Source organism: Stegostoma tigrinum, chromosome 4 (assembly GCF_030684315.1).
Source record: "Stegostoma tigrinum isolate sSteTig4 chromosome 4, sSteTig4.hap1, whole genome shotgun sequence".
Taxonomy (NCBI): Eukaryota; Metazoa; Chordata; class Chondrichthyes; order Orectolobiformes; family Stegostomatidae; genus Stegostoma; species Stegostoma tigrinum.
The window spans coordinates 106,051,414-106,068,205 of NC_081357.1; the positions used below are offsets into that span (position 1 = coordinate 106,051,414).

General features: G+C 39.1%; 1 protein-coding gene across 3 annotated transcripts in view; it reads right to left on the reverse strand.

Moving 5' to 3' along the window:
* Positions 1-161: 161 nt before the first annotated feature.
* arhgef10 (Rho guanine nucleotide exchange factor (GEF) 10) overlaps positions 162-16,792 on the reverse strand; it is a 271,880-nt gene continuing 255,249 nt past the window's right edge. For all 3 annotated transcript variants that reach the window (XM_048530741.2, XM_048530739.2, XM_048530740.2), the window contains 2 exons: positions 13,483-13,605; positions 162-6,588 (listed from right to left, as the gene is read on the reverse strand). In XM_048530741.2, the coding sequence (XP_048386698.1) occupies positions 6,056-6,588; positions 13,483-13,605 (656 nt within the window). In that variant the 3' untranslated portion in view covers positions 162-6,055. The remainder of the gene's footprint in view (positions 6,589-13,482; positions 13,606-16,792) is intronic.

Sequence of the window (16,792 nt, forward strand, 5' to 3'; positions counted from 1 at the left end):
AAATGTCTAAACTTGAATAAGCACAGAATGTGTTCTGAAATCACATATTCAAACAAGATGAATGAGTGAATGTAGACAGTTGAAAATATGATAACCTTTATTTCTTTGGATTCAGGTCTTGTTTGGCAAGGTGAAATAACAGCAGCTTTCATTTTGTTTGAATATATTGACACTCAAAAAAGTGTCCCAGGCCCAAACATCATAATCTGATTGGAAATTTGAGTAGATGAGTGATCAGCATCATAATGTGAACATACTATGATAGGAAATATTTGTGGATTGATTCCACACAATTCTTCCCCAGTGAGGACAATAAATAAAACAGCCTTAGAAATAATACACAAGTACAAACTGTAAAACAAAAGACACAGTATCAGGAAATTTATTAACATAAATGAGCAAGTGTTTACTTTTAAATAGGTAAACAGAGAAGAGCTTGTAACATGTTACAGGTTATCATTATTTCAGTCATTTGCTGGGTAATTTCAAAACAAATATATTTAGCATATTAACCAATAATCCGGAAACTACAATATACAAGGTAAACATTACAGACACGAGAATATAAAAGTTCAATACATTCAAAGCTAGAACTATGAAGTTGAGAAACATTTACAAGACCCTGTTGTCATTATATGTTAAACCTCAACTATACTATACTTCAGAAAACAACCCCATTCATCGCTATGTCAACCCCACTGAACATCATTTGTTGTCATATCCTAAAAATACTTTACGGATAGGATATCTTTCATGGGTCATGTTATAAATTCATTCAAACTTGACAAACTTGACTCAAATTAAAAATACCGTGGGGTAGAAATTAATTTCTGATGGTAGTGCAAAATTGGCTGTTTCACATCAACGATTAAATGTCTCACCCAATATTCACTTCCATACGATTCATTGGACAAGACACAACCAATAGACAACTGCCTCTTTGGTGCTCCTGTTCAGCTGGAATTTCTTCTCTACTGATTTTATGGCACTTAAGTACTGCAACTTACTTTGTCAAACAATAAAATAATTTCAAGCATTGAGCAATAGAAGAAGTTTTCAAATAAATTGGCAAATTGTTGGTTTTCAAATTTAAAGTTTTTGTTATAAATATTTAATGAATTTCGGTATTAAATGCTTCTCACAAGATTTATTATTTGGATTTCTATAATAGTCATCTACCTAAGACCGCATGGTACTATCTATCAGTATAGATCAACAGTGATAACTGTTTTTAAATTATACTTTGTCTAAAAGTTGGTGGCTTTTTAAGACGGGGAACTTTGATTTTCCAATTTGTGTCAATGTTGGTGACTAGGAATTGTATAAAATTGTTTGGTTACGCATCATTTAATTTGCTGGTCTTTTAACGGAGACTGAAGTCTTAGAATTTTTGAAATTCTGTACAGAAAATTCACTTTTGACCTCTAGCACACTATAACAGCATCAGTGGTCCTAATGTCAGCAACAGAAATAATCAGTACACTTACATCTTCTAAACTTGCCATCTTTTGCTCTTTTGTAAACTTGAGCCAAATGATCATCTGTTTTATGTGATAAATTCATATTTTTTAGGAACTTGGCACAGACTTATCCAGAAATGATCAAGAAAGAAAAAAAAAGCATAATACAAAAGATCACAAGATTATCTGAATTCTTGTTAGATTGTTTGGTTCATGTCTACAGTAATTCAGTCATTTTCAGATATGTTTCATAATGTGTGGATACTTGTCAATGAAAATAAAAATTGGGAGAGACTGAAAATGGCCACCAATTTATTGTCATCCATTTGACGTAATCTCATGGAACCAAAATGACCCTCACTGAGTTAATTGCAGATTTAGATTACAACAAAGATTGAAAAGTCTAATTGAACAGAACGGAATAGGAAACAAAATGGCATTGATATGGATTGGTCAAATAAGAGCAGCAGCTTCAAGATCAATTATTTTACAGAACATTATAGTTCACTCAAGATTTTCGGCCAACAAAACATCACAAAAAAGTCTGGTTAGATCTGTTTTTCATGCATAATTGATGTCCAGGAAATCTACTCTGCAATAGTCTTTCCAAGCATTTCCATTTAGCAAATTTTAACTTTAAATTTATTTGAATGAACAAGCTGGTCAATGAGAAGAAATATTATCCCTTGCTCTTCCCTGGTCAGCTGCACTTTCACAATTGACTGTGACTTTTGCTGAAATAATTCAAAAGTCTTGCATTCCAGTTGATGCTCTAACTGTTGTTAAAAGACAAAGACATTTTTGCTAAACATAAACATTAAAAAAAACTTATAAATAAGATACCCTATAAACCATTCCAAAGTGGAGCCATATTGGACTTGAAACATCAATTCTGTCTATCTGTCTCTATCTCTCTAAAAACAGATGCTGTCAGGCCTGCTGAATTTTTCCAGCAATTTCTGCTCTTATGCATCAGCTAACCTTCAATCTTTGGTCATAATCGCAAAGCAAATTTTACATAGTGATCTTGGTACTGGAGTTGATACTATCTAAACAAACTAACCTTCAGCACTAGTCAATAGTGTTACAGCATTCGGTGTTGAATAAAGCTACTTTCAGATCATTAAAGTCCAATGGTAAGTACAAAGACAGACAATTTTTTGATTATAAAATATGTTTCATTTTCACTATTCAGAAGTTTAATTTGAACAAAAATGCATTACCCTGACAAACTTAAAGTACCACATTGCACCCGCTCCTTATAAAAGCCCTGTAAAAATCTCAGGGTATCTCCACATAATGGAATATTAGATGATTATTTACATGTGACTGTGGCTATTAATTTTCAAACAATACAGGATTCTATATACAAAAACAAAATACTACAGATACTGGAGATCAGAAGTAAAAACAAAGTGTGTGAGAAACTTAGTGATCTCGCAGCATCTATGGTAAGAGAAACAGAGTTAACATTTTTAGTTCTGATGAAGTCATTTTAAACTCAAAACATGAACTCTGCTTCTTTCTTTACAGACGTTGACAGACTTGGTGAGTTTCTCCAGCACTTATGTTTTTATTCCAGGATCCTATATACCTTATTTTCACAAACATTTGCTCCAATTTAAAGAAAATAAGCACATTTGGAGCACTCCAAGGCTTCTTACATGGACTGTTTATGTTGCATAATTTACATCAATAAAAAGTTGAAACAACTTTGAAATTTGTGTGCCCTGTTATTTGATTCCAATTCAGCAAAGAATGTACTTATACCAATCTCTAGCTTCAAGTTGACTGTTAATGGGTGCAATGGGCAATTATGGGACTAACAGGGAAAGTTGTTTTTAAAAAAAACCTTTTGAATACTCGTCTGGAGCTAATGGATGGGTATTGATAACAATTAAACTTAGTTAGCCTTTGAATGTATAGAAAAGATCCTCGTGTTATAAATATGCATACTCGAATGCACAACATTGGTCTCCACTTCTTCTGGCCCTAGAGCCAAACATGTGGACTATAAATTGGTACTGGCAGTTTAACACTGCAGAAGTTTAGCCTATTTTACTGCATGGTGTCTGATGACTAGGTACTGACTATCCTCTTTGATAATGTTGTGAAATGTTGTGGGATGGGTCAGCCAGCAATCTTCAGCGAATGGGAGATTGGAATCAGGCCTTAGCTTAGATTCAACAATCTGAACCCTATGGTTGACAGGCAGGTCTGCAGTACTCCAGGGCACAGTTGATGATTAATCAGTCTGCCTAGTTTATTAATGTGGCCTCCAGCAATAAATCTGCAATGGACCCTTACAACCTCACTACTTGAGTCCAAATAAACCTGTAAGCTAAAGTCCAAATGGATATTGTCATCTTGACTGATAACAAGCAATAGGTCATTTGACCAAATAAAGTAAACAACACAATGTTACCTGGAAATACTTCTTAAAATATTTGCAGATCCAAGAAATTTGCTCTTACCTACATGCGCTTACTAAGTGGATCTCTTGTACAAGGAGAACAATTGCATGTTATATATTGGCCAAATAAACTATGACTATGGAGGAATTAACTACTTTATTGCTTTCGAGATGCTTACATTCAATAGTGGGTTTCTGCTTGTAAAACAGAACAAGTCAACTGGCAATAGTTTGCACAGTGTTAATGACTTCCTCATTCCTAAAAGCTATCTCTGTTTAATTTTAATTTCCAAAATCGGCCCGAGGGCTCCTGCTAAACAATACATTTAGGCTAGGCAAGTCTGAACGTGACATCAGAACCAGTTCGAAGACCTCTGCCCATTGCAACAGTGAAACAAACTGCATTGCCAAATGTAACACTGGCAGCAAATGTAACACAACGTGTTATGAGATCCACAATCCAATACTGAATATTGCTGATACGCTAAAGAAACAGTCCAATAAATACAATTCAATCATGCAAAATCTTATTTCAACACTTGGCCATAAACATATTGATTGCGCGATGAAATTTTAATATAGCTTGAACAGTTGAGAACAATGCTGACTAGACTTCACCTTGAAATGTCATAACAGCTGATGAGATGCAATATGATCTAACACCTTAAATGGATGCAATTTGTATTTCAAGCCAACAATGAAATCATGTCAGAAATATTACTGATGCACACTGCCACAAAACTTCAAAAAAAGCTATGCATGTGCATGTTTAAAAAAAATTATGATTGCTAGTTATGTGAAATAGATCAAAACACTGTAAAATGCTGAATTGGTCAATCCGCATTTGACACCGCAGATTTGGCTTTACTCTTTCAGATGCTGGTAACTTGCTTGCATAGATTTTAATCTGTCTTATTGCTCCAGTGACAATTTAACCCCATATTACTGGACTAGAAATTAAATTTATTTCAAGAACTGAATACAAATCATAGAAAGCTTGAGATCTTGTGTTGTTGGTGACGTGGTTTACATTAGGATTACATTAGTTGAGAGGTGTTCTAAAACTACCCACTTGAATATGGAAAGCTTTCATTTAACAATAACTGAAAATTTGACTTTCATTTCAACTAAAGTATACCATTCCCATTGAATTAATAAACAATTATGAGGATTACCCAGTAATATACAAAATAAATTCACAAATCAATTTGAAAATTATCTACATTTTAAAAAATATAGATTTGAATCAATCGTTAAAAAGTAGAAAAATGCATAAGCTTATTTTGTAATAGTTTGTGCAAAAGTAGGTAATGTTTATATAGTAATTAGTAATGAGCATCTCCAGCAAATGATTAACTGTCTGTATTAAATGTACGAGCAGAACTGTACACTAATGTCTGTAATGCAACTTAACGCCAAAATGCCTTCCTGCACTGGTCAGCAGTATCAAATATGGCTCTTTACTTAAAAAAATGCTGTTAAATAAAGTTTCAATCAGTTGCTCAACTTTTATGTACACTTGCCAAATTTCAAGAATTTTTTTATAGATGTATGTTAACTCAACAATAAGATCCATGCAATAATTTTATTTATTCTATGAAACAACTCTATCATATTTGAAATTCCCATCAAAAAGGGGTAGCAAACCTTTGTATTCCTTTATGTTTTGGGATTTTGGTTGGTAAATTTCTAATCTTATTTAAATATCCTAGAAAATGTGTGTCTGAGAAAGAGGCCAGAACATGGAGTTGGAAAAATTGACCCACGGGTACTTTTAATCAAGGAGTAAGCAAAATTAAGTTGTTTAGTGGAAAATCTGCTTAGTTTTCACAGCAACAAAGCTTGGAAATGTTATCTACAAGTGCAACTTCTCCAAACCAATTAAAATAAGTCTTGCTGCAATGTGCCTCAGGATTGTGTTGATAAACTGTTGAAACATGCTACTCATTGAATAGGAATTTAATCTATTTTTGAAGTTCACGTTTAGATCTCACACATTGTTCAACATTGGCAATGCAAGTCTTAATGGTTTGGCAGACTGACGTATGTATTAAGCTGCTACAATACATGCTGTTCAAAATACACAAGAACATTTATGCATTTTCTATATTATCTTGAAAAATATATCCCAAAAAGGATTGCAGATATCAAAAGAAGTGATAAGGACAAGGCCATTCACTCTTCATACTTTTAACAATGGGATTTGCCAAATCATGATTGTGGAAATAGTTTCATCTTGACGTTGTTGTTTGGACTTCTTGTTCAGTCGTTTATGTCCCTGACCTCCAGAGATGACCAAAACAGAACTCATCTTCATCATCTTCATCCTTTCACTGTCACTGTTTTTACCTTTACTTGAGAGACTAGGGTCATTCAAGAACTCATAGATTGTGCTGTCCTCAGGGCCATGTTCCAGTGAGCTGGACTGGTGAGAGCAGGTCAGAGATCCTGTAGATGAAGATATACTGCTGTGTTGTACAACAGATACTGATGTGTCTCCAAGCCAAACCCCTTTGTCTTTGTTCGTTGCACATGAAGAGACTGAGTATTCAGTTTGAGAGCCAACATGACCAGTCTTTTCTCCATCTTTTCCTTCTAGTTGGGGTGACAGATTTGTAAGTGATGGATATTTATTCATCATTGTGGCAGTGGCTGTAGCCACAGTGAGAAATCTGACTGGTCCACAGTGTGCATGGTAGGACACCATTCCTCTTCCTGATTGTAGAAAGAAACAATATATGTCATGCTAAATACTTTAAATTTCAAAGCGAGTAAAATGCTTTGATAGTAACCCAAAATAGCACTCAATTTGAGGTTAATTGATACCCACAAAAAGAAAGCTAATCAATGCTTGTTGAGAAAGGTTGTAGTGTAAGATTAACAGTATTAATAGACCTGCTTGATTCAGTTTGAGTTAGGGGAGGGAAGAGAGAGAGATTGTTTTGTTTTGTCCTTGTACTATAAAAACAAGGTTGACATGTTTTGAATCAATGTTGTCTGACAATACACTTAGTTGAAAACATAATATTTTAACATTAAACAAATTTATTTTCCATCTGAGCTGTAAAGCACTGTATTCATGAAGCTATCAACCCCGAACATTGTTCCGCAAAAACCAGCATTAAGTAAATAGTGAATGAGTTGAAAATTGTATAGCATTGGTGATAATTATCCTAAACAGTTGAACATCTTTGGGAGTGTACTTTGTTGTTAGTTAGAATTATGCAATTTGCATGGCTAACACACCACAGTTTACTTATACCAAAATATACTGATAAAATGGGAACAAACAAGAGCGCAAGAACTCTTCATTATGTGCAGACATTCTAGAAACATAGATAAAATACAAAATAAATAGCAATCATTATATAGGAAAAGATCACAAATGTGAAGATGCAACAATCATAGCTGTCAGAAAATGTCCATAGATAAATCGAATATGATTAATTTAAATTAGATGGTACGCAGTTACAGACAGTATTAAATGTCCTTTATACCTTTGTAACAACTTAGTCAATTAGATATTTAAAACAGAAATCACAATAGTTTTGAAAAATCTTCTGAACATGATATTTTAATGAACAAAAGGCCAGCATAGTTCTGAAGAGTTTTGCTCCAAATCATTCACGAAGACCTTTTCTAACGAATCTTAAACAGATTTTGTCACTCTCTGCTACTACCCAATCAGTCTAAATAGATGGATGCCTTCTTTACAAGTTTTCATGGAACCATAAAGGAGGAGCATTTTGGCCTATCAAATCTGTACCAATAAAAGTATACAATGACCTGCACTAATGCAACTTTCCCGTTCTAGGCCTATAGCCTTGAATGTTATGGTACTAAGTGTTCATCCAAGCACTTTTAAGAGATCAAGAGATTTCCCCTGCGTGGGTGCCCTCCCAGGCAATGCATTCAAAATCCCTATTATCCTCTGCGTGAAAACAATTTTCCTCAAATTCTGTTTAAACATTCTGCCTTTCATCTTAAAACTATGCCCTCTTGTTAATGACTCTTCAACAAAGGGAAACAGCTGTTTTCTATTCACTCTGTCCATGCTACTCATAATCTTATACAATCAGATCCCTTCTCAATCTTCTCTGCTTCAAGAGAGAATTACCCAAGCTTATCCAGCCCCTCTTCATAGCTGAAGTGCACCAAACCAGGCAACATCCTCGTGAATCTCCTCTGTACCCTATCCAGTGCAATCACATGCTTCCTAAACAGTGGTGACCAGAACCACACATGGTACTCCATTCATTACCGAACCAAAGTTCTGTACAGCTCCAACATGGCCTCTCTGCTCTTATAATCTACGTCACAACTGATGAAAGCAAGTGTCCTATCTGCCTTCTTAACTACATTATTAACCTGTCCCTCCACTCCTGCGCTTCCTAGTGTCTTGTCAATCACTGAGTACTCCCTTGCCTTGTTCATTCTGCCAAAGCGCATCACCTCACATTTATAAGATTGAATTCTATTGCCACTAATCTGCCCATCTCACTGGTTTATATCTTCTTGTGGCCTAACACCTTCTTCCACATTGGGACCAACAGCGATAATTAGAACTGCTGATGCTGGAGTCAGAGATAACACAGCGTGGAGCTGGAGGAGCCCAGGCAGCATCAGAGGAGCAGGAAAGTTAACGTTTCAGGTCGGGACCCTTCTTCAGAAAGGGGGGGAGGGAGCTCAGAAATAAATACAGGGAGGAGGGATGGGTTCTGGGGAAGATAGGCGGAATGGTGATAGGTGAGTGCAGGTAGGCAGTGCTGGGGATTGGTCAGTGAGGTGGGAGGAGTCGATAGGTGGGAGTGAAGATGGAGAGGTTGTGTCAGATCAAACAGAGACTGCTTTGTACAGCGTCTGCAGTCTGTTCGCGACAAACGACAATATCTTCCTTTCATGAACCATTTCAAGTCCCCCTCGCACTTCCTGGGTGACATGTCCATCCTTGGCCTCCTCCAGTATCACAATGATGCCACCCGCAAACTGCAGCAGCAGCACCTCATATTCTGCCGCAGAAGCCTGTAGCCCAATGGTCTAAATGTGGACCTGACACAACCTGCCCATCTCCTCTCCCACCTATCCACTCTTCCCACCTCAAGAAACAATCCCCACTACTGCCTACCTGCACTCACTTATTGCCATCCCACCTACCTTCCCCAGCCCCACCCCTTCTCTCCCTATTTATTTCTGAGCTCCCTTTCCCCTCCCCCATTTCTGAAGAAGGATCCCGACCCGAAATGTCAACTTTCCTGCTCCTCTGATGTTGCCTGGTTTGCTGTGCTCCTCCAGCTCCACATTGTGTTATATCAGCAACTCTCAGTAATTTGCTCTGAAAACTTACTTTCATCCCTCTCACATTCTTACCTACATCATTTATGAATATCAAAAACAAAAAGGGACCCAGCGCTGATCCCTGTGGTACACCACTGCACACCAGGCTTCAGGTGCACAAACCGCTTTCTGTCATCACCTTCTGCCTCCTATCACTAAGCCAATTTTGGATCCACCTTGCCCTGGATCCCATGAGCTTTTACTTTGTTTTCAGTTTCCCCACTGGGACTTTATCAAAGGCCTTGCTGAAATTCATACCAACTACATCCACTGCCTCACCCTCATCCAAATACTTGGTTTTAATGTGAGAATTGTGTTCTTTGAGTGTGAAGCGTCACTGCTCAGCAAAACAATTATTTCCCAACTTTTCATGCAAAGTTGCCACACATCATGAAAACATTCCATTTTGTATTAAGTAGAGCTGTAGGGAACAAAAGAAAACGTTCTAACGTGTAGAAATTGATTGTCGACTTAAATGTTTGTGAAGAAAAACCTAGAAGACTGTAAAGTTCCTAAAACATGGCTGTTGTTTAGAAACTTGGCCACAAACACAGAGGTGGCGTAATCCTTTGTTTGTAAATCCACAGAGAGGCTTGAAGGATATGAGAAACGATAACAAACAGGACACTAATTATCACGAGGAGGAAAACTGAAATGAAAAGACAAAGCCTTCCCAAAGCAGTAAAAAAAATAGTAGGGACAATAAGTAGGATTTGAAGGAACTAACACATCACTTTTTGACATCACAGGCCATGTGAAGGTAGAATGCCAGAAACTGTAACTCAAAATATTAGCACTTGTGGGTGGGCCTGGTGTGTTGCAAGAAAATGCCACATCAGTAGGTGGGATTACTTATAACCTGTAGTTTTGAATCTATTCACTATTGGTGAAAATCATAACATTGAGGATTACAGGGATTTTGCATTCATGCATGAGGTCTTCAAATCTTTGGTGAAGCAGTCAAACAACTATTCTAACAGGGACTCAGCTTAACCACTGATGGTGGCACGCAGTACAATGCGGTTTGCATTTTTGTGAGATGGGACAGGAAGGAAAAAAGTAATAAGCATACTATGTATCATAAGTTACTTGTTAAAATATGTAGTGTTCTGAGTTGTTAACTTTTGGATACTGCTTTTGAAAACTCATCTTTTTGTTGATGGACTTTCATCTTTTAGAGGAGAGATGTTCCAAATACCAAGTTCATAAGGTTGTTATTTTGGGCACTGTCACTTGAGAGAAGCACAGGTCATATAGCAACATGGAATTTAGGAGCAGGTTTAGGCCAATCGTCCCATCTTCATTATTCAATCAGATCATTGAACAGAGTAAAATGGAAGAATAAAATGGGATCATACAACTTCTTGTGACTCCTGCCTAACAATGAGCCAGGGTTACTTAGACTGGTAACTGTGACAGGGATGGTGCGTTCAGGATTAGGGATGGGGTGTTATTTTATTAAGAAGATGATGCAAGGCATTCAGTTTGGGAATTGGGACACTGAGAAGAGCACTTGTGGTAACTTTGTGTCGACTGTTAGTCTCTAATGAGGGAATTTTATGGATATAACAAGAATGTGAAACACAGCATGCCAGGAGACTTTATTAGGCAGGGTGGGAAATTGTGGTTTCCTGATGCAGACTGGCATGTGGCATGTTGTAAATTACATAGACCTATTCATACCAGTGATACGTTTGGATACCATGGAAAATTTTTTAACATTAAATTGTTTTCAATAATGCTCTAATTATTCACAATCATTTTGTGCAGTTGTATTTAAGGTCAGCATCTTTCTTTGTCTAACTTTATATAAAGGGTAGGGGAGCAAGAGGATGGATTCTTACGCAGAGGCTCACAACAGGAAGGGATGAGTGTCTGGTGAGGAAGAGTTATGGAGTGGTGTTGGGGACATGGAGAGTTGGAAGCGATCAGAGGAAGGACAGATTATGAGGTTGATGGCAGGGAGGGTTGATTCGGGAAGAATATACTGGAGGGGGTGAGGGTGGTGGTATTGGAGCTGATCAGTCAAATGAAGAAAATGAGGGTAGTGTCAATACTGACCAAGTGTATGGTCAGGGTCTTAGCTGAAAGTTCATCTACAACATTTCAAAATATCCCAGCTGTGATTACTCTCAGTCAATTGTCTGGAGCTGCTTATTCTTGAAGTTCCATTCCTTTTTCTCATATCTGCTATTTTGTTGAGATTAGCATTGCCAGGTGCCATACTGTGTGGCAGTATAATTGAAACCACTGTAACATCCACATTCTGAATTTTGGCCTGCATAAACTGCAACAGGTTTCCATCTCCTGGGTTATATTGTCAGCTAAAAATCAAAGCACATCCTTTTCCAAAATGCAATTGGTTTTCCAAACATTATTTCAGTATTTCTGTATGCAGTTTTTTAAAGTCATTTTTGATGAAAAGTTGCACATAAATTGATACATTTATATTCCAGTGACACTAATAAAATTCCCAGAAAATCATAAAATACATTTGATAATTATTGTTTCGCAATTCAAGACACACAGCTATGAATCAACTAATACAACAAGCACTGTAGGGAGTGGATGCTTGTATTCCAATGCATTATTGATCATTTAAGGATATAATTACTTCCTACTTAATACAACAGTCCTCCAAGGATCATTTCATGTCAGGACTGAATTTCTGAAGTATTCAGTTAAATCCATGCTTTTTATAGTCTAAAAAAGAAAGGTGACCTATTTGAATGAAGTTTCTTTATCGACGCTACACTTGGCAATCTTCATAAAAAGAAAAATGGTTCATTTGAACTTGAACATTATGGCTGACATTAACTTTTATTTTTGCCCAATCTTCAGCATCCTTCAGTCCAAAAGGAGTTTGCTCCTCCCATCCAGAAAACACACCATCCCTAATTTAGTGATAACAAGGTGTAGAGCTGGATGAACACAGCAGGCCAAGCAGCATCAGAGGAGCAGGAAGGCAGATGTTTCGAGCCCAGACCCTTTTTTCAGAAAATCTTCGGAAAATTTTTCTGAAGAAGGGTCTAGGCCCGAAACATTAGCCTTCCTGATCCTCTGATGCTGCTTGGCCTGCTGGGTTCATCCAGCTCTGCACCTTGTTATCTCAGATTCTCCACTATCGGCAGTTCCTACCATCCCTAATTTAGTGTCAGTTTGTTACTCCCTTACCACAGTGCTCTTTTCCTTCCTTAAAATTTACTGTTCAGCTTATACTAAGAAAGGTAATCACTCATACTCTTGAAGATACATTGCTATTACCTTTCCAACAGCGTTTCCTAAAGGTTTATAGAAATAGCACAATTACTTGGCATGTCAAAATGGCTGCTGGCCCCCTGTGCAAGTGCAGATGGGGCCGGTGATGTCAGCAGGCTGCTGACATCACAATGTGTGCAGCAATGTCAGTGCATGCACAGACTACTCTATCTCAAGTTCACACTTTGTCTTGGCCACTTCCTCTTGGTATCTTTCATTGTTCCAACATTCTGTAGTCTCCTAGTTACACATTTACAAACTTGCCATTGAAGGAGGAAAGAGACAGCCGAATATGATTTGTGAATATGGTCTCTACTTGTACCCACCAACATTTGAATAATCTCGCTGCTTTACTTCACACTCCGCTGAAACTCTATGGACCAATTCAATGTCAGGGTGCAGTAATTGGCAGGAGTGCTGGTCGGTTCCTCAGGCTGTCTATCTTGTTCCATTCTGACATTTGTTCATCCTGTTTGCTGAATATCTAAATTAGTTATCTCATTCACTGAGCCTCTTCACGGTAGCAGTACAGGTAAAATATATTTCTTAAACTTTATATGTGAAGAAAAGTAGCATGGGGCATTCCAAATCTGACTTTGATGAGTCATTTTAAAATTTTGAGGCAAGTTCGTTATTTCAATATCTGTTGTACTCCAAATGGCTCTTATTTTCATGCATACTTTATTTGACACCCATCTGGGATTTCAGATCAAAGTCCTGAATCTTTGAATCTGCATAGTTGAAGTACATTTATGACATAAAAGGCAGTGGTTTCAGAAGGTGACTCACTGTCAACATTTCGTCTTATTTTTGGAGTGCATTACAACAATTTAAACTCAATCAACTTGCATGATTGTCATTGTGTGGACATTTAACTGAGAGGGAATACCACTAACTACCACCTTAAGGGCAATTAAGAACAGGCAATAAGCTCATTTACACCCCATAAATGAATTAGAAACTATATCATCTTCAACTTTTATTTAAAAAATAGGCTTCAGCCAAAGATATTCTTACCTGTAACTTTGGGTATTCCCTGTAATCGAGGAACTGGCAAAGCCACAATGATACCCAGATTGGTTCCAACCAATAGTAGCCCATGACAGACTAGGAGACTGGTCACAGTAACCCGTTGCTGTCCTGGAATATTAGACAAAAACATGCAAATACATTAAATTAAAAAATTGCAGCAGAGCCCCACTAACCATTACACACCATCAAAACTCATGGCATTTTTTCAAGGGAGAAGCACTATGTGAAAGAACCTATTGTACAACTTCCACCTTCTTTGTTGGCCTATTCTGGCTGACTGATTTTGGTTCATTTCTAGTCATTTTCCTTTCAGCACTGACTCCAACTTGACAGCAGTAAACATCAGAATACTCCATTAATTATAAAATGCTTCAGCAATGTCTTAACATCATAAATGACGTTACATGAGTGCAAGTTATTTGATTGACCTTAGAGCATTTCTATCCCATTCAAGCAAGGTCGAGATGTCAATACTGTTGATTGTTTATCAATACCTATCGTCTATAGAGGCTTGTGGCCTCCCATTTTGATTCAAAACATTTGCATCACATTTTCAGTTGACTGCCTCAAAAGCTGCCCACAGAAAACAGAAGCAAACCATGACTGAAAAGGTGGTGAATACATGAATTAAAAATGAGAAGAACAAGCAGAAAAAAATTCTAATAAAAAGCTAGGAAGGTGTAAATACAATGGGACAATATCTTGCAAGGTCATAAATTACATGGGCTGTGGTGAAAATCATGTGAAAATTCCAGTGTAGCCTTTCGAAACATTGGGAGCAACAAGTTCCTTTTTCCAACAAAGTGACAGGTGTCGAGACTCTTGCAAGGGGGATGCCAATTAACATTGACGACTGCTCATCATCACCTTCAACACAGACTCTCATCTTATTAATTGCATGTTCCTACCCTCCCATGCACCAGGCAGAAACTAGGTGCCAAGAATTCCTGACATCAAAATCAGAGCAGGTACCTGGGGACTCCAAGATGATAAAATGTAAGGCTGGATGAACACAGCAGGCCAAGCAGCATCTCAGGAGCACAAAAGCTGACGTTTCGGGCCTAGACCCTTCATCAGAGAGGGGGATGGGTGAGGGTTCTGGAATGTGTTGTGGGAAATACGGGAGACGCGGTCAAGGGCAACACATCCCTCACACCCCGCCCCCGCCACAACTGCCCAAAGAGGATCCCCCTCGTTCTCACACACCACCCTACCAACCTCCGGATACAACGCATCATCCTCCGACACTTCCGCCATTTACAATCCGACCCCACCACCCAAGACATTTTTCCATCCGCAACCCTGTCTGCTTTCCGGAGAGACCACTCTCTCCGTGACTCCCTTGTTCGCTCCACACTGCCCTCCAACCCCACCACACCCGGCACCTTCCCCTGCGACCGCAGGAAATGCTACACTTGCCCCCACACCTCCTCCCTCACCCCTATCCCAGGCCCCAAGATGACATTCCACATTAAGCAGAGGTTTACCTGCACATCTGCCAATGTGGTATACTGCATCCACTGTACCCGGTGTGGCTTCCTCTACATTGGGGAAACCAAGCGGAGGCTTGGAGACCGCTTTGTAGAACACCTCCGCTCAGTTCGCAAAAAACAACTGCACCTCCCAGTCGCAAACCATTTCCTCTCCCCCTCCCATTCTCTAGATGACATGTCCATCATGGGCCTCCTGCAGTGCCACAATGATGCCACCCGAAGGTTGCAGGAACAGCAACTCATATTCCGCCTGGGAACCCTGCAGCCTAATGGTATCAATGTGGACTTCACCAGTTTCAAAATCTCCCCTTCCCCTACAGCATCCCTAAACCAGCCCAGTTCGTCCCCTCCCCCCACTGCACCACACAACCAGCCCAGCTCTTCCGCCCGACCCACTGCATCCCAAAACCAGTCCAACCTGTCTCTGCCTCCCTAACCGGTTCTTCCTCTCACCCATCCCTTCCTCCCACCCCAAGCCGCATCCCCATCTACCTACTAACCTCATCCCACCTCCTTGACCTGTCCATCATCCCTGGACTGACCTATCCCCTCCCTACCTCACCACCTATACTCTCTCCACCTATCATCTTTTCTCTCCATCTTCGGTCTACCTCCCCCTCTCTCCCTATTTATTCCAGTTCCCTCTCCCCATCCCCCTCTCTGATGAAGGGTCTAGGCCCGAAACGTCAGCTTTTGTGCTCCTGAGATTCTGCTTGGCCTGCTGTGTTCATCCAGCCTCACATTTTGTCATCTTGGAATTCTCCAGTATCTGCAGTTCCCATTATCTCTGATACTATTTTAACCTGGGGACTCCAGCTTGCTCCTCTGGACTTTCATCTCGACCTTCTGGCACTAATGTCCTAGGGCACATTCAGTGCACACAGTGGATGCACACACCCCATGTCTACAGCTGCTTACATTCACTATCTCCATGCCTTTATGGCACTCCGTATATTTCTGTGCTGCCATGCTGCACTTTGGAGTGAATTGGCACTGCTGTTGCAATGCTGCTACAATTTGAGCAGAGGAAAAGGTACAACCTTTCAGAATGGAGGCCACTACATCACAGGGCTTGCTTACTTATAAGAAGGAATATCACCTTATGTGGGACTGGGTTGGGCACTAAAGCCAAACAGAACTTATTTGACACCCAGTTTTAGAGCTGGATGCAGTGATCACACGTTGACTGTCAAATACATACTGCACAACAAGTAAGCAGTTTGTCTTCCAGGGGAGAAGTGTAAGTTGTTTCGTTTGATCTTTTTTCCCCTTTTAGTATTTCTACATAGAAGTATTTTTTGCATTGCTTGGAGGTTTCCCTGTATGTGATGGCCACACATTGAAGAATGATCAGAAGCTGGGCTACAGTGGGCGCTGGGGAAAGAGTAGCAGGAGACGGTTGTTTGATGGGACATGCGTATGAACTAGTGAGGTGCGCTTAAGTGGCGAATGGGTTACTAATGTGCTATTAATGTGCAAGTAAATGTCAGCCATGCTGCCTCTTTGCTATGAGATGGATTTGTCTCTACTGATGTGGGGCAGAGAAGGGCAACGCTGGACTGCCAATGTTTGATGAGTATATAGTTGGAATTTGAAAATGGTGCCACCAGAGATGCTAAATTATTTAGGGTATGTACCATGGTGAGTCCATCTGGCTATGGTGAGTGGTAGAATCTGGTTAGATTGGTTGACAGAAGCAGGTAGTTAATGAAGCTAATGTGGGATGATATTATCAGAAAATTCGCCGGGCCTTGTGGAGAGAAATCTTCCACAAAACCTGATGAAAATGACATTTAGCCAAA